The sequence below is a fragment of the Anabrus simplex genome, chromosome 14 (assembly GCF_040414725.1).
Source record: "Anabrus simplex isolate iqAnaSimp1 chromosome 14, ASM4041472v1, whole genome shotgun sequence".
In the NCBI taxonomy this organism is placed as follows: domain Eukaryota; kingdom Metazoa; phylum Arthropoda; class Insecta; order Orthoptera; family Tettigoniidae; genus Anabrus; species Anabrus simplex.
Window position 1 is genome coordinate 100,734,508 of NC_090278.1, and position 24,138 is coordinate 100,758,645.

A 24,138-nucleotide genomic window follows, 5' to 3' on the forward strand; every position below is an offset into this window, starting at 1 on the left:
AGACGTCACGTTCTCGACCTGTAACCCTAGTGTTTCTTGCGTGTTTTTACAAGTGTTGATCAACTCTATCAGTCATAAGCAAATCGAAGTATACATTTCTCTTGAAGATTTGTGATAAAATAAGAGTTGCGACTGGGTAATGGCTTTTTTAGCAGCGCCCAAGAAAATCCCAAGAAGAAGAAGAAGAAGAAATTGTGTGTGTGTGTGTGTGTAGAACTAGTACAAATATAATGCAGTATTGTGTCTGGGTGAGATAACGAGCCCAAATCAACTTCACGAACAGAACAGAACAGAACAGAACATTATTGGAAGTGCGTATTTATGGACCCTCATTAATAATAATTGAATTGTTGTGTTTTGTAAATTTTCCCTTTGCACATTTGTGCGCATTTCGTTGATTACTAATAATAATTGAATTGCATAAATTCGGTAACTGACAATGGAAGCCGCAGTACCACTGCCGCATAAAGTGTTGCAGTATGAGAGTTTTGTGAACGATGTGTTGAGACAAGATCTAAAGAAAGTGCACATGAGAAGGGATAGATTGCTTAGTGAACTTGCCGAATACATTCAGTTAAAGAATGTGCTAGAGACTGTTGTTGAACTGAAACTAGACAATGGTTTTAAGACAAAACTGAATCTGGGGTGTGATTTTTATGTCCAGGCTAATATCCGTGATGCTTCGAAAGTGTTTTTAGACGTTGGTCTAGGCTACCATGTAGAGTTTACTCTCGCCGAAGCTTTGGTGTTTATTGAGAAAAGGATCAACTTGCTCACTCAGCAAACCGCCAGCTTGAGAAAGGACAGCGCTAAGACTAAGGCAATGATAAAACTTGTTCTTGGTGGTCTCAGCGAACTGCAGAAGAATGTGAATTAATTCTCATTTTGTAAATACTTCTGTAGCATACACGTTTAGATAAGATTTATTAAATACACTGTGTACAGAGTACTGTAATTATACATTTTTCTTAACGTTTGCATAAAACGTAATGAGGTGATTCTTCCAAATATGCAGTCAAATAGGTGACAGCATGTGTACATGCCACAAGTGTTAAGTTTTGTTCCTTCTTTTCTTGGTGTTCATGGTGGGTGTTATGATCCATAGCCTATGCTTTTGCCTGCATTCTATAGTGTATGGTTCATATTTTGATATATACTACACTGTCGTTCATTGCTCTCTCCCTTGTGAAAAAGTTTGCATTAGCTAGTTGATGCAGTCTGGGTCTTGTGTAACTGTACACAGCTTTCACTGCCTCTCATCTTAGTTTTTTGGAATTGAAGTGGATCAAACGAACGAACAATGTTATTTCTATTCCTACCCGATTGGGCCATCAGCCAAACCAGTGGCTCTTGGGCCATTGTAAGGGGAGTGTTGTTGTTTTCTTAATTTTTATATTTTATATGTTTGTACGTACATTTTATCTTCTGGCGCAGAGATCACCACCCGCAATCAAGGAGCACCCCAGTGCAAAACCATTCAACACTGCACCCACTATAGTGGACGCTGCTAGCCCCCTAGTTTATTGAGTAAAAAATTCATATATTTTTACAATATATTTTATATATCCAGACTAGCTGATGTACCCATGCTTCACAACGGGATTCTCAGAAAGACTTGTCTTCGTGGTTTTCCTAACTGAAGCCAACTTAGATTACACAAACTTCAGTAGGAATGTAGTAATTAAAAGTCATGTTATCATACAAAATACTGGTACTTGATCAAATGGAAAAGCTGCACATTTTAACACTTTTAACGAACAGTATTACGGTGCCAATCTAACAGTCCAAAGTTCCAGTGCTGGAATGACCAGGCCGCAGACAGCTGTGAACACTTCTCTGCCATTATTCTGTTAAATATGCACACTGCTCATTCCAATCAGTGCCTCAGAGTAGGGATTGAATAGTTCAAATGCTATGATGAACCAGCGTGTTACGTACCAGTAATATTAGAAAATTTATGAACCAGAGGAATGGCATGCTAAACAAGAAAGTTGTTCAACTCTTCATCTACTTCCTGCCAATATTCAGGCAGGCTGTTATACTCTGCACGTCTAGGCCAGTTGGCCGTGCGTTTAGGGGCACACAACTGTGAGCTTGCATCCAGGAGTTAGTGGGTTCGAATCCCACTGTCGACAGCTGTGAAGATGGTTTTCTGTTGTCTCCTATTTTCACACCAGGCAAATGCTGGGACTGTTCCATAATTAAAGCCAGGGCCGCTTCCTTTCCACTCTTAGCCCTTTTCCTATGCCATCTTCACCATAAGACCTATCTGTGTCTGTGTGACGTAAAGCAAATTAAAAAAAACACTGTATACAGCAGTAATCCCATCTATCGGAGATGAGTTGCAACAGGGACAAAAAGCACATCCCAACAAACAATGGTCAGTGTAATGTTATTGTTGATCAATGTTATGTGCTTTCTCTATTGTAGGCCTTCACATTCAGTTTTCTTTCGACTCTATGATATTAGCAACAAGTATAATTAAAGAAACACCTAATTGATACTTTATTTTTTCTTTAATTATACTTGTTGATTATACTCATCGATACGGTCATGAAGTGGACAACTTGCAATCTGTGATATTAGGGCGTTTTACAAAATTATTTATAGCATAGACTGTAGTTCCTTTATCCCCGACTTTGTATACCGATTTTCATTAAATTATGTTCACCCATTTTCTCGTGACTCGGCGCTGATATGGACTTAGGAACAAAAACCAAAATTCATTAATATCTCTGTTATCATAGCTGGTGCGGTAAAAATGTTTAAGACATAAATGATTGGAAATTTAATACTATATAACTTTAGTTATGTAGTATTTGTCGATAGGACCACTAATAACGCAAATATTTGAGAATTAAATATTAAACCTTCCCTTAAACTACCATTTCACTCAGCGTGAGTAAAATTATTTATGGCCTTGATTGTAGCGACTTACTACTGGACTTTACATACCGATTTTCATTAAATTCTCTTCAGCCGTTTTCTCATGATGTGTGTACATACATACAGACAGACAGAAGATAACGGAAAATTAAAAAGTGCATTTCGTTGTTACTGTGGACACGACCGATCCAGAAATACCATCCTTTTAAAATTCTAAGCAATGTACAGACAAAACTCTTATATATATAGATACGTACAAGTTTGTATTTATTATTTGTTTTCTTCTGAAAATGCCTTTTGCCTCTTCGACTGTTTCATGTTTGATATAGATGTTGATTCCCATAGGGAACCTGAAATATTTGAGTAAATTTATCAAAATGTACATATATACACACTTGCTATTGAGTTATATACATTGTGGTATTTGATGAGGTAATCTGCACCTGAGCCTCTTTTTCGGCATTGTTATTTTATAACGTGTGAATTGTGTTTCAATTATATATATTTTTTATACATTATTTACTTAACATATTATTGACACAGATAGAATTCAAAATCGAAGGATTGAAGAAGAACAAAAAGCATAAGAAAGAAAGAAATTTCAGTCTGAGTCAAAAGGAGGGTTTGCTGTTTACATAGGTTTGCCTGAGGGGAAATAGGGATTTTACAATTGCTATATATTGAGCAAATTATTTTTCATTAAATGGCTGTATAATATTTTAAATATTGGCACTGCTTTGTAAGATTGTTACTGAATATATTGCTTACTATTGAGGTATTGCCACTTTGAGATCTTTATTTGTGACAGCAGTACGTTGGCCAGCACAATAAACAGGTGATGTGTCCAGCATGGCAAGGTGCATCTTAAACGTTTGCATTGTTGTGATGGTTGAAATTTATTGAAATGGTTTGGGACAGTGACAATGGAGTATAGGTGGAAGTTATGTGATGAGATTATTCTAGTGTATACAGCTATCGCTTAGGATTGCAGTGTCTATGGTGAGGGTGTGAGGGCTTCTCCTATTATAGGATTGTTATGGAGAGTGCTTCTTGTCAGATATTGGAGGTATGTAGATGTATGTAGATTTGTGTGTAGTAAGGAAGGAAATTGGTGGAAGGTGTGTGATAAGGTACACGATGTGCTGTACATATAGCGTGATGATGGAGTCTGTTGAGTCTAACGTATTCAGCTGGTTGAGCAGTAATTCATGTTAGGGAGGCTTTGGGTTATTAAGGGTCGAATGAAAATCATATAAACGTTAGTTTTAATCCGCAGGTGAAACCCGTCAGGGATCGAAGGGTTCCGAAACGGTTAATAGCTTTCCTGTGGATGTCTGCAAGGTGGTGGTTCCATAGCAGATTATTTTTAAGTTTAATTCCTAGATATGTTAGTAGGTTGGTATCCATGAAAGGTATTTTATACATGGTTATATGGATTTTGTGACGTGGAAGGCAGAGACAGGATTTATTTTGGCACGATTGATGGAGATGTACCACTGAGGTTCAGGGAGGTATATGTATGGCAAGGTCATCAGTGTATTGATATAGACATGGTGGTGGTGCTGGCTGTGTATAAAGGAAAGGAGAGCCTTGCGCAAGACCGGAGTTTATGGGGAAGGGCTATGAATGGTTTCCATACGTCTTTCCTAGATTTAAGGTAATTAAATATGTCTTATAATGGTGGTGGGGAGAGGGAGGTGACTGATGTTGAGTAAAAACCCTTCATGCCAGACATGGCATTTTTTTTCTTTACGTTGCATCGACACTGATAGGTCTTATGGTGACAATGGGACAGGAAAGGACTGGAAAGGAAACGACCGTGGCCCTAGTTAAGGCACAGCCCCAGCATTTGCCTGGTGTGAAAATGGGAAACCACAGAAAACCATCTTCAGGGTCACCGACAGTGGGGCTCAAACCCACCATCTTCCGGATGCAAGCTCACAGGTGCGCGCCCCTAACCACACAGCCAACTCGCCCGGTCCAGACAGAATCAAAGGCTTTGTTAACATCTAGGCATATTAAGGCGGCTGGTTTACGGGATTTGATGGAGGTGTTTACGGAGGACGTGATATGGAAGAGAAGGTCGTGGATGGAAAAGTGGGCACAGAAGCAAGCTTGGGAGGAGATTGAGAGAATATAGATATCCCAACATTATTTCTTCAAAAATGTTACTGAGAGCGATGAGGAGTGAAATAGGTCTACAGAAGTGAATGTCAGATGGGCGCTTGTTTTGGTTGCAGGAATAATAAGATAATAGAGTTAGCCCAGTATATAGCATGGTATTATAAATTGAAAAAGGATGTGGAGCTTCTTTAATGTGTCGGCAGGTGATGTTATATGAGCCGGGGGGCGGTATTATTTTTGTAGCGTAAAAAGTTTTGAATATCTTGAGGAGTAATTGGAGCGTTAAGGGGGTGGGAGTAATCTACTTCATGGAAATGATTGAAGCAAGGTTGTAAGGTATGGTCAGAGAAGGGGCAAAAAAAAGTTCTGAAAATACATTGCAAAAAGTGTTGTTGAAATAATTTTATTAAGTTTTAACTTTCTTTATCATATTTACTGGGTACTTAATCAACATGTTACATTGTATTACACGTCAATGTTCCAAAGTTTTTTACAGCAAGTGCTTTGAGCTCAGTAGATCCTTATATAGCGAGAAACTCCACTCCACATCTACAGTGTCAGCACTCGTAAAGGGAGTTCAGTTGAAGGTTTCCTCGTGTAGATTGTTCTTGAAATTTAATTTGAATTTGTTTTTAGCAAATGTATCGGCGTTGTCCGCTGTTCTTCCTCCATACGTCCTTGTTATTTTGTGTTGTGAACAATACGCTAACACGGACAACAAGAGAGTACATAGTCGATAGGTGGAACCATCAAACTAACTGAGCTTAGTTTAAACTGCTGCACCATCATTGTTTAAATTTAAATTTGGTTTCACAGCGGTAGATTGGCCATTGTTGCTGAGATATGAATTACTGGTGGTTTCCATAAATTATATTTTAATATTTATTTTTTGACTAGTGTTGAGTTCTTATAAAACAAAATGTTAAAAATCTGTTCAAGAAAGAAAAAAATGTTTTAATCTTTAAAAACGCAGTAAAATATGGGGTGAAACATGAAATAGAAGGAAAGTACAAAAAGGTGCATCATTCATACAAATGTTGAGTTAGAAAAGGTGGTGCACCATTCACTGGTTGTCCAGAACTTCTTGAACAAGCGATAATGCTTTAATATATGAGTGCTCTACTAGTGTGGGGAGGGGAGTGCCAGTGAATGTCCGGAGCATGGTCCAAGTCTGTTACTGGATTAGCTGAAAGGGAGTACATCATGAGTGCAGGTGTGGAAGGGGAAAGGAATCTGTACGCCCCGGAATTGAGAAATTACTTTATGAAAATCATTATCAATGTTGGCCACAAAGCTGTAATAACGAAAGGTTGAATCTGAAATCAATGAGTGTTGCTATGGTGGTATTCTTAGGAAGGAATGTTTCTAATATTAAGAATTCTGTTAAGTTATCTATAGAATTAAGATTTGGCTGTTATATGTTTTCTGATTCCTATGGCCATATCTCGTCTATCCGCTATATGAAGGTGGAATAAAGTGAATAGTGGTCTTTATTTAGGAGTTAGAAAAGTTTCACTTAAAATACATATATCCGGGTCGTACACTGTAAGGGAAGTGTCCAGTAGAGCAGGGACAGCATTTAGCGAGGAAATGCATAATGTCTACGTGAGTGTCACGCTGCCAGAATATGGAGGTGGTTGAGCGGAAGGACGTTCTGTAACACCATACTTAGGAATCGCATGATGTTCTCAGAGCTGGGGGAGGCGAGCGGGAGTGGGGAGATAACTGGAACGGGGCAGGCTTTACACTTATAAGAGAAGGAGGGATGAGAAGACACTTTGGAGACGACTTATTGGCACAGTTTTGGGTGCTCACAAGGAATGCCTGGAGCATGGTCATACCTCTGGCTTTGATAGCACCTGATCTTGTGTGGCGTTGACGATCATGAAGGTGGCCCCCCCCCCCGCATCGGCCATCCAGTGTGTTTGCATCCCTGGATAGTATCCTAACTGATCTTGTCCTCTATCCAGTTCCGTTCCACCTGATGGGCCACCACAGGTCACCTGCTGGGTGATGTTTACTGCTGACCAAACTACTGAACTCCGACAGGAGAGTCTAGAACAGCTTTGATGTGCGTATGTTGGAGTAGCCGTCCCAAGTTTGTTGTCGTAGCTGGTGAAATTCTGAGTGAACCTCGTTATAATTTGTTGTATACCTCTGGTATTCGCTTTGGAGGGGTTGATATGCATCATCTTGATGACTTAGAAATTTGGTGGTGGCGTGGGTACCGCAGTCAGAACACTTCTCTGCCTGATGGAGGGTGCCAACGCAGGATTTTTAGCCGGTTGGGCATAGCTGCGGACGTTATTTGGCATGTAGTCCAGTGTTGTCTGTGGCATATGGAAAGGAGCAGTAGATGATGTTGGATGCCTGGGACCAGTGAGCCTAGTGGAGTCACCGAGCTAGGCGAAGTGTGTGTTGATCCGCTTGCTGATGACGCTGAGTCATTATAACGTCTCTTTCGTTCGGAGGTGGGTGGTGGAGTTCCCTGCAACGTGATGTTGGCTATAATGGTGGTGAAGTGTTACCACCTGACCACTTAGATTTGAATTTGAAACTTTGTCGTTAGAACGTTGTTGTTTCTCTTCCACCTGCTGGTTGAATGCTGAACTTAGAGAAGTAATGAAACTGCTGCATAATGACATCTACTGGTACTGACAGGAGTTTTTTTTATTTCATAGCAAGTTATGAGCAAGATTTAGATGTGAAGGAGATGCAGAGCCATTTTAAGATTTATATATCGAAAGTGGTATTAATCACTCTTCGAGTGGAAGGTAAATAATTCTGTGAGATGATGTACGTTGTAAGATGGCTAGCATGACTGTACAAAGGGAAAGTGAAAGTTACCTTAATAATGGCATGTTGGTCTTATTGTTGTAAATGCACAGAAATACAGTTGACTTTCTATAATTCGGCCACCTCAGGATTGGACTGTAGGCCATACTAACAGTGTGGTATAAATACCAATATTTAGCTTAAGTGAAATACAGTACATGAATAAAGAACCAATTATAAGTCACGTAGTATTACCAAGTGTACTCACACTATTGAAGTTCCATTCCTGATGAGAGAGAAACAGTTGTGGTGGAAAATTAAATACAGAAAGATGTATTTCAAAAAGTCAGAATTTAATGTGTAAAGGTACACTAACACTTTGTATAAACGTCACAGACTGCCATAAACAAATGGAACTCACATTAGAGTGTAGTATTGTGTCATAAACTCTGCACAATAAAAAAACTAAATGAAATTGCTTATCTTTTTCTGTTTTTTTGTGACAATTGCTTTTAAAAGGAAGATCTTCTTTAGGAACATTCCATCAACTGCCGGTGCTCAATATAAGTCACTGCCGATTGTAAAGCTGCACCTCACTTTTTCCTCTTCATTCAAGGACAGGTGCCGGCTTGCGACCAGTGGCACGTGCCGTACACGGTAGCCAACGGAAAGGAATTGAGAAATGGTGTTTACATGTGATGCGAGCTGACTTGTGCTCGTTCCTTTACCGACCAAGTGGCCGTGCGAGACAAAGCTATCAGCTTATAGCCTACTGTTGGCAGCCCAGGCCACAGCTGCTTCCTTCCCATCATCGCCATGAGACCTATCTGTGACGTAAAGCAAAGAAAGTATCTATTAGAGGTGTACCTTCTACTCTGTATATACTTTGTGAAGACTTTCCTCAAAATGATAGGTCTACTTGCGGGAACTCCAGTCCTCGTTGCTGTCTGCCAATGAAAGGTCAGTCAAATGGTGAGTCAGTGTAGCTTGTAAACAGGGTGATGGGACAGTTCATCTTGTGTTTAACACAATTCTTTACTTTGGGTCAAGACGCCAGCTCTACCACAGGGGTCAATTAAAGGGTTCACAATAGACCCCCACAATTAAAAATGAGGCATCACCACATGAGAGATATCAACGTACAATTCACTGAAATATCATCTGGATGATAGGAACAAAAGGCACCATTACCATTTGTAAGAAATTTAATTTGGATAACCAGGTACAGCAGCCCCAAAAGGCTCAATAACAATAGTGAGTTCCTCATGGCTTACAGAGTTATTGACTGAAACAAGTAATAGGTAGGCTATAATACACAGACGCAGCCTCGAAATGCGGGAAGCAGAAATAAATACATTTCTCTCGCTGTATATCAATAACACATGTCAGTCTGTGTAAGAACAACATTTAGAAGTTTCAAAATCTCTTTTTGGCAGACACATTTTGAGAATATGAAGAGTTTTGTGCTGGGAACAACTTGCCAGCTTAGTCTCGCAACAATAACATTTAACAAATTAGTTAAACAATAGCTGACAGTTACCAAGCAATAAAAATGAAGTTTTTTAGGAAGCAAGAAGAAGAAAGGTAATGTGACTTCTGCTAATTATTGTTGTTGCTTGAATCATCAGTCCATAGACTGGATTGATGCAACCCTCCATGCCACCCTATCCTACTTCTGCTTGTCATACTCAGAGCTTGCTCTACCCCTACCATTCTTACTTCCTACACTTCCCTCAAAACCAACTGCACAAGTCCTGGGTGTTATAAGATGTGTCCAATCATTCTATCTCTTCTTGTCAAATTTAGCCAGATTGATCTCCCCTCACCAATTGGATCGAGTATCTCTTCGTTCGTAATTCGATCTGTCCATCTCACCTTCGGCATTCCTCCATAACACCACATTTGAAAATCTTGTATCCTCTTTCTGAGCTAGATACAAAGGGCACTAGGAAAGTTTTGCAATATGCAAAAACGATCGGCTGGACACCTCTGTTATGGTGAGGGGTGAAAACCGGTCTAGAAGACCGCAAGGCGCGACCTTAACATAAGTTGTTACCAAGCATTGAGATTGAAAGTAAGTAAAGATGTCAGTGTGGTCTAAAGGTGAATATCGCGCAATTATCCACTACAATTTTGCTCGTGGATTAACTGTTGACCAGTGCCTGGAGGAAATGACTCCTGTGCTGGGAAAAGACTGTCCACATCGGACAACAATTTTCCACTGCTACAAAGAGTTCCAGAGGGGAAGGTTTGGGGTTGAAGACGATCCTCATTCTGGGCGACCGTCTGAGTCAGTGACAGGAAAACATTGGAGCTGTGAGGAAAATGTTGCAGCAAGAGAGGCAGTTGAGATATCGGCAGGTAGAAGAGACCCTCCAGGTCCATGCACCAGCTCTACACGACCATCTCCATGTTAGAAAGGTTTGTTCCCTTTGGGTGGCCGATTCACTTTCAGAAGAACAAAGGGCACATCGAGTGAAATGGTGCCGAAAAATGCTTAAACAGTTTGAAAATGGGACTTAGCGTAACGCCAATAGTATCGTTATAGGTAACGAAACTTGGCTTTATTATTACGATGTCCCAACAAAATCCCAGAACAAGGTGTGTCAGTTTGAAGATGAGGGTACTCCTGTGACTGTGCGAAAGTCAAGGTCAGTGAAGAAGAGGATGATTGCAGTATTCTTCACTAAACGGGGCATCCTGGCTCGGGTTGTGCTAGAAACACAAAGTACAGTTACTGCGAAGTGGTGTACCACAGTGAAACTTGTCTTCCTCAGGTCATCCAAGCTCTCAAGCAGCTCCGTTCAAGGTCACGGCTCAACACTTGGCTCTTGCATCACGACAATGCTCCAGCACATCGTGCTAATGTAACAATGGATTTTCTTGCCAGATCAGGGTTGACTGTGCTTGATCACCCTCCATACAGTCCTGATCTTGCCCCATGTGACTTCGGACTCTTCCCAGAAGTGAAGATGAAGCTGAAAGGGCGGCGTTTTGCACCCGACGAGGAGCTTCTGGTAGCATGGGATCAAGAGTGTGAAAATGTAACCGAAGAAAAGTGGCAGAGCTGGTCCAGTGACTGTTTCGATGTATGGAGAAGTGTATTGAGTGTGGTGGAAAGTGTTCACTCACGTTGCAAAACGTTCCTAGTGCCCTTTGTATTGTGCACGTTTCACTTCCATACAATGCCATGCTCCAGACGAAAGTCTCCTAGAAAATCTTTCTAATTCCTATATCAATGTTTGAAGTGAGCAAATGCCTTCCTTGCTTGGGCTAGTCCATCGTTAGTTATTTTACTATCCACCTACCATTCAGCAGTGATAGGCTCTCCGTCCTGGAGTGCAGTGTACTAACCGGGCGAGCTTGCTTCTGTTGGCAGCAATCGAGATGGTTTTTAACACCAGGCATTAAGGCCACGGGGGATCCACGGAACTGGCATATTGTTTCTTTTTTAATCCGTTCATCCTCCAAGGTTGGTTTTTCCCTCGGACTCGCCAAGGCATCGCACCTCGACGGTGTCCTGGAGCGTGAAACTTTGGGTCGGGGCATGAAACTGGGGGGAGGACCAGTACCTCACGTCCTATACTGAACAGGGGCCTTGTCAGGGGATCGGAAGTTTGGAAGGGATATACAAGGAAGCAGCTGTGGCTTTAAGTTAGGTACCATCCTGGCATTTGCCTGGATGAGAAGAGGGAAACCATAGAAACCCACTTCCAGGATGACTGAGGTGGGAATCGAACCCTCGGGGCTGAGTGCACCTCGCACCACTTTTGAAATTTCATGGCAGAGCTGCTAATCACACTGACCACTAAACCACAGAGGCGGACTTCCCTGGCATCTTATTATTATTACAATTCCTTCTCAAACTTCAAGTTGGTTACCACTTCAATAACAAAACCATTCACCAGAGCATTACTGTTCGGTAGCAAATTTCTATCGCTACGAGTATTTGATTATCGTCTACTAACTTATTATTATTATTACTATTATTTAACGTCAAACACAGACTATTCCAATACAATATGGTCGTCAAAATAATAATTGAAAATACTGCAAACTCCAAGGAATCCAGAGCCTCTGCTGATCAAAGGTATCTGGGGACCAGTGCAGACTAGTGAACACATCGTAACAGTGCAAAGGGAGGGCGACTACGGAACAGCAGCAAGGGCTTGTCAAGTGAGCTTGGTGGGGTAAACATTGCCTTATGAATGTACTCAAACTGTGTGTGAGTGACATAACTGTGAAGAAGAAGCTTGAAGGCTGCACTCAGGGACCAACAAACATCAAAGAGGGTGGTTGCTTGTTTGTAGAAAAAACCACCAGCCTATAAACCAAACATTTCCCCTCTTGCTTGGTGTGGCGATGTGATCCAAGGAGAGGGAGGAGGTGGCAGGAATGTTTCTCATGGTGCAGACCAACACAGATAGGTTTCTGAAAAAGGTTTTGGTTTTTTCAATTTTATCCATAACAGCGGTTATCAGCTTTTGTAATGATGAGATTATTGTTTTCTTTTTAAGCTTGGAAATGAGTTCTCTTTTAGTATTTGTAATTGTCTTGTAAATCTATGGGCATTTTACTGATGGCTATTTCACATTGTGTAACTAAATTTAAAAATGTATTAACTTTATTTGTGTTGGGCCATAAGAGTTATCATCATCTAGAGTTGTTTTAGATAAGTTGACTACAGGTGCATGGAACTTCTTTATTATGTTGTCAGGATTGTTCCATTTTTTGGTCACTTTAGTAACATTTCTGCTTAGCGCTGAGTTGTTTTTGAGTGTGTTGAGCTTTCTATCTAGGAAACTCTGTTTTTTGGATAGTATATTGAACAATCTGTTGTCAACGTGGGTCTGAAATATGTCCCATTGAGCGCTTGAGAGTCGTTGAGCTGCTTCAAGCTAAGACTCGTAGAGGCGGCTGTTTAGAAAAGATTTTTTCTTATGAAGGAACTTAATTTCGTTATTTAACCAAATCTTGTTAACTTGGGCTTGGGTTCTAGAATGGTCAGCAGAAATGTGTTTTCTGTTATAATTGGGAGTTAATTTGTGTGCGATACATTGTTGCCTATTTTTGCTATCTTAATTTTTAGGTTCATGTAATGATAGACGTTAGATTTTGCCTGGTAAGCATCATCATTTAAAGTTAAAAACTTCATCACTGATCTGTATTGAACTAATAATTACAATGCTAAAAAGAGAAAGATGTGGCGGAACAACAAACTAGCCAAAATGAAAAAAGAGGTTGGGATGTTGTATAGAATATCATCCAGAAATGGTAAGTGTGACGTATATCAAAGGGAACTCACTGAGTATAAACCTAGAGATACAGAAAGCAAAAAGAAAATCTTGGAGAATGTTCCGTGAGAAAGTGGAATCACACACTGAATCAGCAAGGATCCAGAAGGTTCTGAAAGCAACCCATATAAATAAAGTGGAGATTTCTCACTGGAGAAACCAGATGGGTCATTTACTCAGCGGGGAAGGACATGCTGGAGATGCTAATGGCACAGCACTTTCCTGAGGCTGACGATGACAGAAGAAGAAACGGTTGGAATAGAGACCGGAGCTTGAAGAGCATACTGGAACTGTGCCAACAGAATAATAAAACACAACCATGTAAAATGGGCATCCTATAAAGGCTCCGGGGTCAGATGAGATAGTTCCGATACTCCTACAGGAAGGACAGGAGATACTCGTGAATGCCCTGACGGACCTTCTCAGAGCTAGTCTAGCTTTAGGGTACGTACCAAAATAATGGTCTGAAGCTAAAGCAGTAATCATACCTAAAACTGCAAGGGCAAATTATGCCCAAGCCAAAGGATACAGACCATTATGTTTAACCTGCTAAAAGCCATGGAGAAAATTCTGGATAAATATATCAGAAGAACGGTGCAACTGAACTCAACGTTACATGAAAATCAGTTTGCACATAGACCTGGAAGATCCACTGAAGTAGCACTCCACCAGTTGGTTTGTAAACTAGAGGAAAGCCTAGAATATAAAGAAATTGCACTGGCAGCATTTGTAGATATAGAAGGACCCTTCAGCAATACAACGTATCACTCTATGATCAAGGCATTGGAAAAGAGCAAGGTGAGTGAAACCGTCATCAAATGGACTAAATCCACGTTAGACGGAAGGAAGATAAAAGCAGCCCTGTTTGAAGAAACGCTGATGGTTAGGGCCAGCCGAGGCTGTGCTCAGGGAGGAGTTCTTTCGCTTCTGCTGTGGAACCTCTTGAGCTATGCTCAACAAACAAGGATACGCACATGACCTAGTGATTGTGGTACGAGGTAAGGTGATGAGTGTTATCCAAGACCTCCTGCAAAGATCACTTAACCTTGTGGAGAACTGGTGTCAGGAAGAACAACTATCAGTCAACCCGAACAAGAGAACTCTGGTCCCTTTTACAAGGACGAGGAAATTAGAGGGAAAGAGATCACCGAAGCTCTTTGGGCAAGATATATATATAAGGAAGAACAGGCACTGCACCTAGGTGTAGTGTTAGATAAAAATCTAACCTGGAATCCACATATAGAAAGGAACATAACCCGGGCCAATAACTTGCTGTATGCATGTAAAAGAGCCGTCGGGAAGACAATGATCAATTGATGGCCTATGCTGCAATCATCTGGTGGCAGAAAGTGAGTCAAGGGAACGTCAGCAGTAGATGAGATAGCCTACAGAGAATGGCATGCACAGCCATAACTGGGGCTATGAGAACCACACCACTAGACCTCCCGTCACTATGCAATTTCATAAAAGGACAGGCTAGACTGGCACAATCAGAGTGCTGGAATGCACAAAGACCCAATCTAAGACACAGTAAAGTTAACAGAGTTCTACACATGCCTTCTGATCATATGATACCAAAGTACAACTTTGAAAAACCGTTTGAGACTCAGACAATAAAAAAAAGAAGACTAGGATTTCAACAAATGGAATACTGAAAAAAGAAGATATAGTTTGGTGGACTGATGGCTCAAAGACTGTGGATGGCACACGATGTGGGATCAACGGGGGAAGACCTGAGAGATCAATCCAGATGAGCCAGGGCAGACACACTGCAATCTTTCAAGCTGAAGTGATACATGTCTTGAAGAAAATCCGAAAATGAACTATAGGAATAAGAACATTTTCATTTTTACAGACAGCGAAGTGGCCATTAAGGCACTAGAGGCAGTCCGGATAATATCCAGAATTATCTGGTATTGCCATTCACTCTCCTGAACCTCTCAAAGTACAACATTGTCAAAATAATATGGGTACCAGGGCATGCAGTTATAGAAGGAAATGAAAAGGCTGATAAACTGGCCAGGAAAGGGGCAGAAGCACATTTTGTAGGCCCAGAACCTATATGCAGGATTTCCTATGGACAAGCCTGACACTACATAGGAAAATGGGTGCAAAAGAATCAAATAGAGAACTGGAAAAATACTCCAGGATGCAGGCTTGCAAAGGAACTGATAAAAGGACCAAACAAGAAGCATACTAAAAAACTGTTGAAACTCAGCAGAGATAATATACAATGGGTAGTAGGATTGTTGACAGGACACTGCCATCTGAAAAAACACCTACATAGAATTGGAGTAATAAGAGACAATGTATGTAGGAAATGCAATGAAGACTCTCCACTCTAGGACTACCAAGTAAAGAGAGAGAAAAAAAGATCCAATAAGAACAACCTGCAGCTTTGTAAAGGGAGCAGATATATCTAGGTGGGAATGAAGTCAAAACATGGTAGCAAAAGATCTTAGAAGTCCACGCTAATAAGGAACTAATACTTAGAGGCCCCATGAAGAAAAGAAGAAGAGTCTACCAAAAAGTATATAGAAATATTCTTGTCATAACCCCGCGTTACAGCTGAGTGTGGAGCAAGGAACTACCACTCTAGACAGTGTTTGTCGAAGTAACTGGCAAAAACTCTGGATTAGAAGATGATTATATTTGTAGGTAATAGATAAGGCAAAGACATTTTGTTAAGATTGTAAATAGAATAGTGTAGTTTAATCCTCATTTATGACACACATTAACTAAGAGATGTTTAGAACTAAAGGTAAAGGTTACAAGAAGATTTGTTAAGAATAAGATTGGTGTTTTTTAATAAGTGAATAGGTCCAAGTGATTTTTGGCACGGCGGAAGGGCACAATACGGTCCTCAGAGCATATCCGGTATATTAATTAATTAAATTGACAAGGCTGATTTGAAAATGAAATGTGTCTTTATTGTATGCTCTCGTCCAGCATGTGAACCTCCTCCTGATATGGGAATGTGTGCCAGTAACCTGCTCTGTGTTGCAGGGAGAAGAAGAACAAGTGTCTGCAATGTGTAGTGACAATGGATTTCAGCCTCGCCTTCATTCTTGCCCTCGTGCTACCTGCCTTAGCATTGGTCTTCATCTCCTGGACCATAGAGTTCAAGTACCATCCGGTGAGCCGACTGCAGAAGTCGAAGGTGCAGTCGAGCGGCACGGGAAACATAAGTCCCAACTTCACTTACTACGAGAAGAGAATGAACTCGATGGTCATCCATCCCATTTCGATGAGCGCGGGCTTCTTCGTACTACATGCATACAGTCAGTTCCTTCCTACAGTAATAATTATTTCAATTTGATGTCATCTAAGCTGCTTCTTTTTTTTTTGCTATTGGCTTTACGTCGCACCGACACAGATAGGTCTTACGGCGATGATGGGACAGGAAAGGGCTAGAACTGGGAAGGAACCCACTATCTCCTGAATACGGGATTCTGATGATATAGATGTTGATTCCGATACGGAATCTGAATTATTTGTCTTTTCCATTATTGAACATTATAAATTTTCCAGCTAACTCATTCCTGGTTACCAGCGTTTCGCCGCCATGTGCTAGGTTGGGCTCATCAATTGGTACCTAGCACACCTACCAAGACGCTGGCTAGTGCATACCATGGAGGCCACTGCATAGGCTAATTGTAGCCACCGGCAGTGCCAATGCACTATGAGAGACTCTGTCCCACTACCAAAAATTGATGCCTGCTTGACCATCAGATAATATAGTTGTTGATTACCATAAGGAATCTGAAATATATGTCCTGAATGAATAAATTTATAATACCAATATAAATGGTCCATTAGTGGACATTAAAAAAAAAAAATTAACATATTCATTAACTGCATGCTCCATTACAATTTAAGTAGTACTACATGCATTAGTGTTCTTTCTGTTATGTTACCTATACCTACGTGTTTGATTTTAGTGCGTCTAGCCTAGATATATCATGTTACAGTTCTTTCAGTGATAGTGGTCTTTCTTGACATAACTATGCCCTACATCAGATTATCAAAGTTGATGCACTTCACAAACGGTTTAAAGAACTTTAAGTATTTATCTATAAGTTCATTCTTGCTTGTAGGCCAGTGGCCTCCTGAGTTGATTACATTTGTCTTTAGGTTTATCCTTTCGTGTTTTAATAATTAACACTTATATAGGATGCGGTCCAAACTTTGCATTTCTTCGCCACACCGACATGTTGCATGCTCTTGGATTTTAAATCTATGTAGATAGGTCATTATTTTTCCATGCCCTGTGATCATAACCATCATATTGTGGCTTAAGAGAGTTTTTGCTTAACACTCGGAAAATAAGCTTTCGTTATTGATCCATTGGAAGTTTGTCTCCACTCTTCTTCCCACGGTCCAGGGTTTTCTTACTGTCAGTGTAAATAATTGCTGCTCTATTTTTGTGGTTGATGTAATTTCCCCAGTGCCTTCAATATTGAGTATTGTTCTACTTGATTACTGGAACAGGTATTGTGTAATTTGAATTGATATTGTTGAGGAGGTTCATGGTGATTATACAGAATTCTTCCAGATCCAACTCCAGCCCACGGTTTGTGGTTCCAGTGAATGAATTGATTTCTCCTTATTCTTTATTTAATTCATTAATTCTTATTTATTAAATTTTTATGTAGTTAAAACAATTTTGTGTTTCAGGGTATTTCACATGAATTGCTCTATCCTATTTCCTTGGATCCACCCTCTGTTGAGGTTCCTTTTAGACCTTTGGTTCTGCCCAGATTCCATCACTTCCCAGTCCTGTGTCTGTGTTTTTATCGAGGTCTACCCTAAGTAGGCCTAGTTGGTGTGATTTCACGCTTGGATGGCCTCTTGTCTCTTCTATGGTAGTACTGGCAATCAAAACCAAGTTTTTTTTTTTTTTTTTTTTTTTTTTCTATTTGCTTTACGTCGCACCGACACAGATATGTCTTATGGCGACGATGGGGGTAGAGAAGGCCCAGGAATTGGAAGGAAGCGACCGTGGCCTTAATTAAGGTACAGCCCCGGCATTTGCCTGGTGTGAAAATGGGAAACCACGGAAAACCATCTTCAGGGCTGCCGACAGTGGGGCTCGAACCCGCTATCTCCCGATTACTGGATACTGGCCACACTTAAGCGACTGCAGCTATCGAGCTCGGTAAACCAAGTTTTTGCGGTCTTGTACCACTAGTTGTTTGATTGCCCTTGTATTTGGTTGTTAGTGTGCCACAAATTGATAAGTTAAAGAATTCTGTATAAAAAATGCTACTCCTGCACTACCGGGTCCATCATGATGCTCAATATTGAAACCTGGAAGGAAAAATAGGGTGGAATCTGAAAATCATGTTTCTTGGATTACAAGTATTTGAGAAAAAGTCTCTTGTATGAGTAATTGTATTTCGTATTTTTTAGGAGGTACTCTCCTTGCATTCTATTGTAATGGATTTATCATATAACTCGGACATATGTGCTATACGATCTCGTAGTTTGTAGACATTGTGTGAAATGTGGGATTCTCCGCCTACATTTTGTAGGAGGAGAAATATAATTTGATGAATTTCCTTTAGTAAGTAATCCTTTTGACTTTGTAAGCGGGCATTCTTGCTGCGATGCCTGATCATTTGGTCCCACAGTTGGAGGAGCCGATGATGCAGATTGCGGAGGTGGGGGTCGGTTGGTAAAAGTACAGTCCTCTCTGACGGCATGTTCTCATAACGGATGATTGCTTGATAACCCTCCCTATCAAATCCTGGAGTAGGGATGGGGCGAGGAGACTGTATTACACCCTGTGTAAATTAACTCTTTCTGAGTTTTTCGCTGGAGGGAACAGGGGTTTCTGGGGGAAAGCAGGGGGAAGTGCTGTAGGTGTTTATTCGGGTAATAAACGGGAAGAGCTACTTTCGATTTAGCTGCTTCAAATGTGATATACTCAGTACTCATAAGCTTTTTTATTTGGTGTTGATATTTATGCTCTGGACACAGTCCAATGCACACATTTTCAAAAAGATCAGTACATTGAACATTTACCATACTCTATGTCCATATCCGACATGTAAGTAAACACTACTTGCTCAGGCAATGGAGCCAGTGGGGGATATATTCAATATATTCAATTTTGTCATTATTTACATCTTTTCGGTTGTACCGACTTAATTGGCGCTTAAAGTAAAACAATAAAAGTTTGATTTCCACCTATTCAATACTTCAAAAGCAATTATAAGATTAGGATCTCATCCTTATTTTATTGCTAAATTATTAAAAACATAGGACATGTTATTGAACATCTTCAGCTATATACAACTGCAACTTATTGTTTACTGCTAACAGACTTAATCATAATAACTATTAAAATTCTTTTGAATATAAAACATTATCTATTACGTCGTCTTAAATATTACTATTTGTAGTGTTTGAAACTTTAAAATCTTGTTCTAAATTTGAATACAATGTCACAAGTTAGTCAGATATAAATACATTTATAATCTGTTGAAGTTGTTGAATATCTTAAAACTTCGCCCATAAGCATACAACATGTAGAAATACTGCCAACCGAAGTTGTTCATGTGAGGTTGAATTGCGGCGCCTGTAGCGGCTATTGGGCAGGCCTTTTATTACTTGTAAGCTAAGCTCTAAGTTCCCTCAACAGATTTTTATCCTATTGTTAAAAATACAGCGACCGAGCTCGATAGCTGCAGTCGCTTAAGTGCGGCCAGTATCCAGTATTCGGGAGATAGTAGGTTCGAACCCCACTGTCGGCAGCCCTGAAAATGGTTTTCCGTGGTTTCCCATTTTCACACCATGCAAATGCTGGGGCTGTACCTTAATTAAGGCCACGGCCGCTTCCTTCCCACTCCTAGCCCTTTCCTGTCCCATCGTCGCCATAAGACCTATCTGTGTCAGTGCGACGTAAAGCAACTAGCAAAAAAAAAAAAAAAGCGTATCGTAATTGGCAAGAGGACTGGAATATTTCTGCATTACATAAAAGAAAATTATATTATAATATACAGCTGGTCATTCCCTCTAAACCTTCGTATATGAAGGGTATCTATTCTGAGCGTCATATCACCAATGCTAATGCCTCAGTATATAGATTTTGATTCACCAATCTTTCCTCGTGCATATGTGGTGCGAGTGATCTATTATTAGAATGCCCTGCATATCTCGTCTCGCTTTACAGTCCCTGTCATTTCAAGTGTTGTGTCCTGCTTTCTGTGTTGTTTGTGTTCTCCCTACCTTGTGGCCTTGTCAAATAAAGGAGCCCAAGGAGAAGAAGAAGAAATGCCGGGAAATACGGCCTCCAGATACTTCCGACACTAGAGTTCTCTTTACTGAGCCATCTTGCCTGTTCATTACCACACATTCGAATACGAAAAACTATAATAATTAATTAAAACTAGTAACTTCAGAAGACACTAAACAGATATGAGATAAAAAATAGACCAAGAGCAATTGTATCACTTAGTTTCTACAACGTATTTCTCACAATATGCTAAAACAAAATAAGCATTCCCGAAAACTTTGTGATAAATTATATATCAGGAGCATCATTTCATTTTGTTTCATCTCATAGAAATACCTGTATTGTATATATTGTGTGATGTACCGATACATAAGATGACATTACCTGAATTGCAGGAAGCAGCATTTAGATGTTCAGGGATTTCGTTTTGAAATTCTTGAAGTCTAAACGAAAATTTCCTTGGCGTGATTGTCTAAAATCGCTTTTATAAACATTGTTAGTATTATTTTTACCTAGTATTTCCTGCTCACAACAACCAATACAGTGGAAGCGTTGCAGGAATTTGGCACAGCATAGTTAGCTTCTTTTTGTTTTTCCCAAGTAACGCAAAGAGGAGCACGTGAATTTTAAAATGTTCCTCGGGAAATACACAGAAGTTCTTGATGGATATCACATTCTAATTAGATACGTTGGAGGACTTGTGGACAGGTTTCATTGCCAGGGAGACAAGCTCCTAAATAACCATTTTCTACCATTCTTTCCAGTTTGGGGAAGTTCAGATACTGATTTAATCAGCCATATCTTACTTCTCAAATTAAAGATTGTTTTTCTTAATCTGATCTTAATTTTCTCATCAATATATACTTAGATTTAACAGAGCAACTAGCCTTTCTCTGACACAGAAACGAGACTTGTATTCCCTCTTCCTTTGTGTAGAACAGTTATTTGCTGAAAATATGACACGTTCATCGTTATCTGAATCGGAAATTTTACTGAATACGTCATTTCTGGGAGCTGGGTCCTTTCTGAGTTAGACACTTTCCTGTTTGTGAACAGGATACACATTAAAAACAGAGCTAAAATTTGTTGGGAAGAATTTGTTTGATTGAAATCTGACGTGTTAAAATGCAAGCTACGGACTCATTTCTCTTTTAAAATATACGACGTCACATTTTCTTGCGATATCCACACAGTGGCAGGTTCAATCCTGGCTCAGTCCAATGGTATTTGAAGGTTCTCAATACGCCAGCCTCGTGTCGTTAGAACTCTTGCGGGACTAAATTTTGGCACTTTGGCATCTCCGAAAGCTGTAAAAGTAGTTAGTGGGACGTAAAGCCAATATTATTATCATCACCTTGACAGACACTCACGACATCAATACAGCACTGCACATCACACCTAGAACAGAACAGGAACCTGATGCGATAAATGAGACAAGAGCGTAGCTCCTAAGGGAGCATAGCATAGCGCTGTAAGAAAATAGTTGGAAAACTTTGGCGAGTTTCCGCCGCGTAGCGCAGTAGGAAGGTAAATGTAATTCTTTGAGGGAGCATTGAGGTTACGGGCGCACATTCGGGAGCCCTGTTTGCCGTAGTTTTTCATTTTCACACCAGGCAATTACCTTAAGGCCACGGCCACTTCCTTTTCACTCCTAGTCCTTTCCTGTCCCATCGTCGGCATAAGACTTATCTGTGTCGGTGCAACGTAAATACATTACGCAGTATTTTAATTTCTACGAGGATACGAACTTTCCAGTCGCAGCATGAGCTGTGTGATATAGAAATATAACTTTTAGACTCAAAACGCATTTTTAAATCTTGCCAGAGCTTGGGTATAGCGGAGACTTTGTTTCAGTAGCAATGCGGGCATTCTCGTAATGCTGCTGTACTTGAGGCAACATCCCGGTACTTGCCACAACTTGATTACTCTTGTACGCCCCGGACTTGTAAATTGTACAATCAGGTCTCGCGGCACAATGCCACCACCAGACAGATAAGCTTGTATAACTCCTTCTCCATGAGCATTAAGACAGCATGCCATCTTATTTTGTCCTTCAAATGAGCAACGGCTAGTACTTGCAATTTACAATAGATGGTCTTTGACCTGTAACATGCTGTATGCTTGCGTGAACAAACTCGTACCAGTTTAAATAAGCGAGTCGAAGAGAGAGAACTAGTGGTTCGAGACATTGGCTGTACGTGCGCCCTCACTCCGTTTTTAAGCGTATGGTAATAGGAATAATTATTTTCCTGAATAAATTATTTTAATAATGTGAGGAATCGATGTGAAAGTTATCCTGAATTTAGATGACTATATTTTGCATTCCCAGCGGAGTTCCATTCTGTTTTCCATTAATGCTGCCTGGCACTTTTAGACCTCACCTTTATATTTTCGTCTGGCATTTAAAATGTTAAGACCGGGCAAGTTGGCTACGCATTCGGGAGTTAGTGGGTTCGAATCCCACTGTCAGAGCTCTCAAGCTGGTTTTCCGTGGTTTTCCATTTTCACACCAGGCTGTACCTTAATTAAGGCCATGGCTGCTTCCTTCCAACTGCTAGCCATTTCCTGTCCCATTGTTGCCATAAGACCTGTCTGTGTTGGTGCGACGTAAAGCCACTAGGAAAATAAAATGTTAAGAAAGGGCACATATCCAAAAATGTAATTTCTCAGGAGAAGCACAAAACTGACATGGTATTTACGTTGAATGTGTATGTCAGTGTTGATGGTTATGTATGGAATAACCATATGGAATTTGGACATGTGCTTTTTCTATAATGATGGCAGGATTATAATCAGCATTGAAGCAAAAATACATTGTTTACTCAGATTATTTGGACTTACTGTGTCGTTCTACAGTAATAATAATTTGAATGATGACACAGTCACACAAAAAACGTGTTTGTCCTCTCCTGGAATGTACACATCTACACGTTTTAGGCCATTCTCTTATTTCCATCAATAGAAAATGGCTAGTTAATTAAGAAGGCCATTGATGAACTGTTTTTGTCCGTACGCTTCCTGGATCTTCAACAGACTAAAGGAAGTGCTGGGTAGCACTCCCCTTCCTTGAGATTAATCTGACCGTTCTCCCGTCATATAAAATTTTGGCCACCATGCAGTAAAGTTGTTGCACCTTTTTTACGTATTTTACAGCCACTAGAACACTCAGGAACCGCAAAAACTGATGTCTTAATCTTGCTAATTGAAGTTAGTAAACAAGTGAAGGTGTACTTAGCTGTTTGACCAATGAGCAGGCAGTAAAGTCATTCATGAAAGTCCACTTCTCCATGACTTTGAAACCACACACAAATAAACTGTTACTGGTTTGGTAGGTGTAGAAAAGCTGCACCAGGACAAGAAGTATGTTAATCTGCAATCGACGATTTGGACGTGCCCTTTCTTAAATGAGTGAGGTTCCATGATTACTCGAAAAGATCTAAATGAAAGCATCTCGATTTGTACTGGGAGATTTCCAACAAAAGAGTAGTGCTTCTTGGGGGAAGTAAATGGTATGACATGTGATATGGATATAGGGAACCTGAATTATTTGTCCCAGATTGGTATTTTATAATGTTCTGAGCTGCCACTTGAATTACATTAGTAGACGAATAAGCTTGAGCGGTATTTTTAAATTAGGAAAGATCACAACATGAAGATAAACTTGGAATTCTTCTTCTCCATTGTTACGGAGATTTCCGTGGTAGGTAGAGGTGAAAGAAGGTGCGGGTGTGAATAGGTCTCCAACTACGGAATTAAAGTTAAATGTAAAATTTAACAAGGTTATATTTTCTTTCCAAAATTCAGAAATAACAAGAATGG

General features: G+C 40.2%; 2 protein-coding genes across 3 annotated transcripts in view; both read left to right on the forward strand.

Moving 5' to 3' along the window:
• The first annotated feature begins 204 nt into the window (after positions 1–204).
• Positions 205–24,138, forward strand: part of LOC136885800 (plasma membrane ascorbate-dependent reductase CYBRD1) — a 47,417-nt gene continuing 23,483 nt past the window's right edge. The window contains exons 1-2 of one of the 2 annotated variants that reach the window (XM_067158534.2): positions 205–311; positions 16,086–16,360. In XM_067158534.2, the coding sequence (XP_067014635.2) occupies positions 16,123–16,360 (238 nt within the window). In that variant the 5' untranslated portion in view covers positions 205–311; positions 16,086–16,122. Of the gene's footprint in view, positions 312–12,059; positions 12,226–16,085; positions 16,361–24,138 lie in introns of those variants that run through there. The other variant, XM_068230211.1, reaches the window with a different exon arrangement.
• On the forward strand, positions 276–947 carry Uxt (Uxt prefoldin-like subunit). The gene has a single exon (XM_067158535.2). The coding sequence runs from the start codon at positions 440–442 to the stop codon at positions 875–877; it is 438 nt and encodes a 145-aa protein (XP_067014636.1). The 5' UTR covers positions 276–439; the 3' UTR covers positions 878–947.

Excerpts from the sequence above, each read along its gene's own strand:
- Uxt (XM_067158535.2), top strand. The coding sequence starts at position 440 with ATGGAAGCCGCAGTACCACTGCCGCATAAAGTGTTGCAGTATGAGAGT.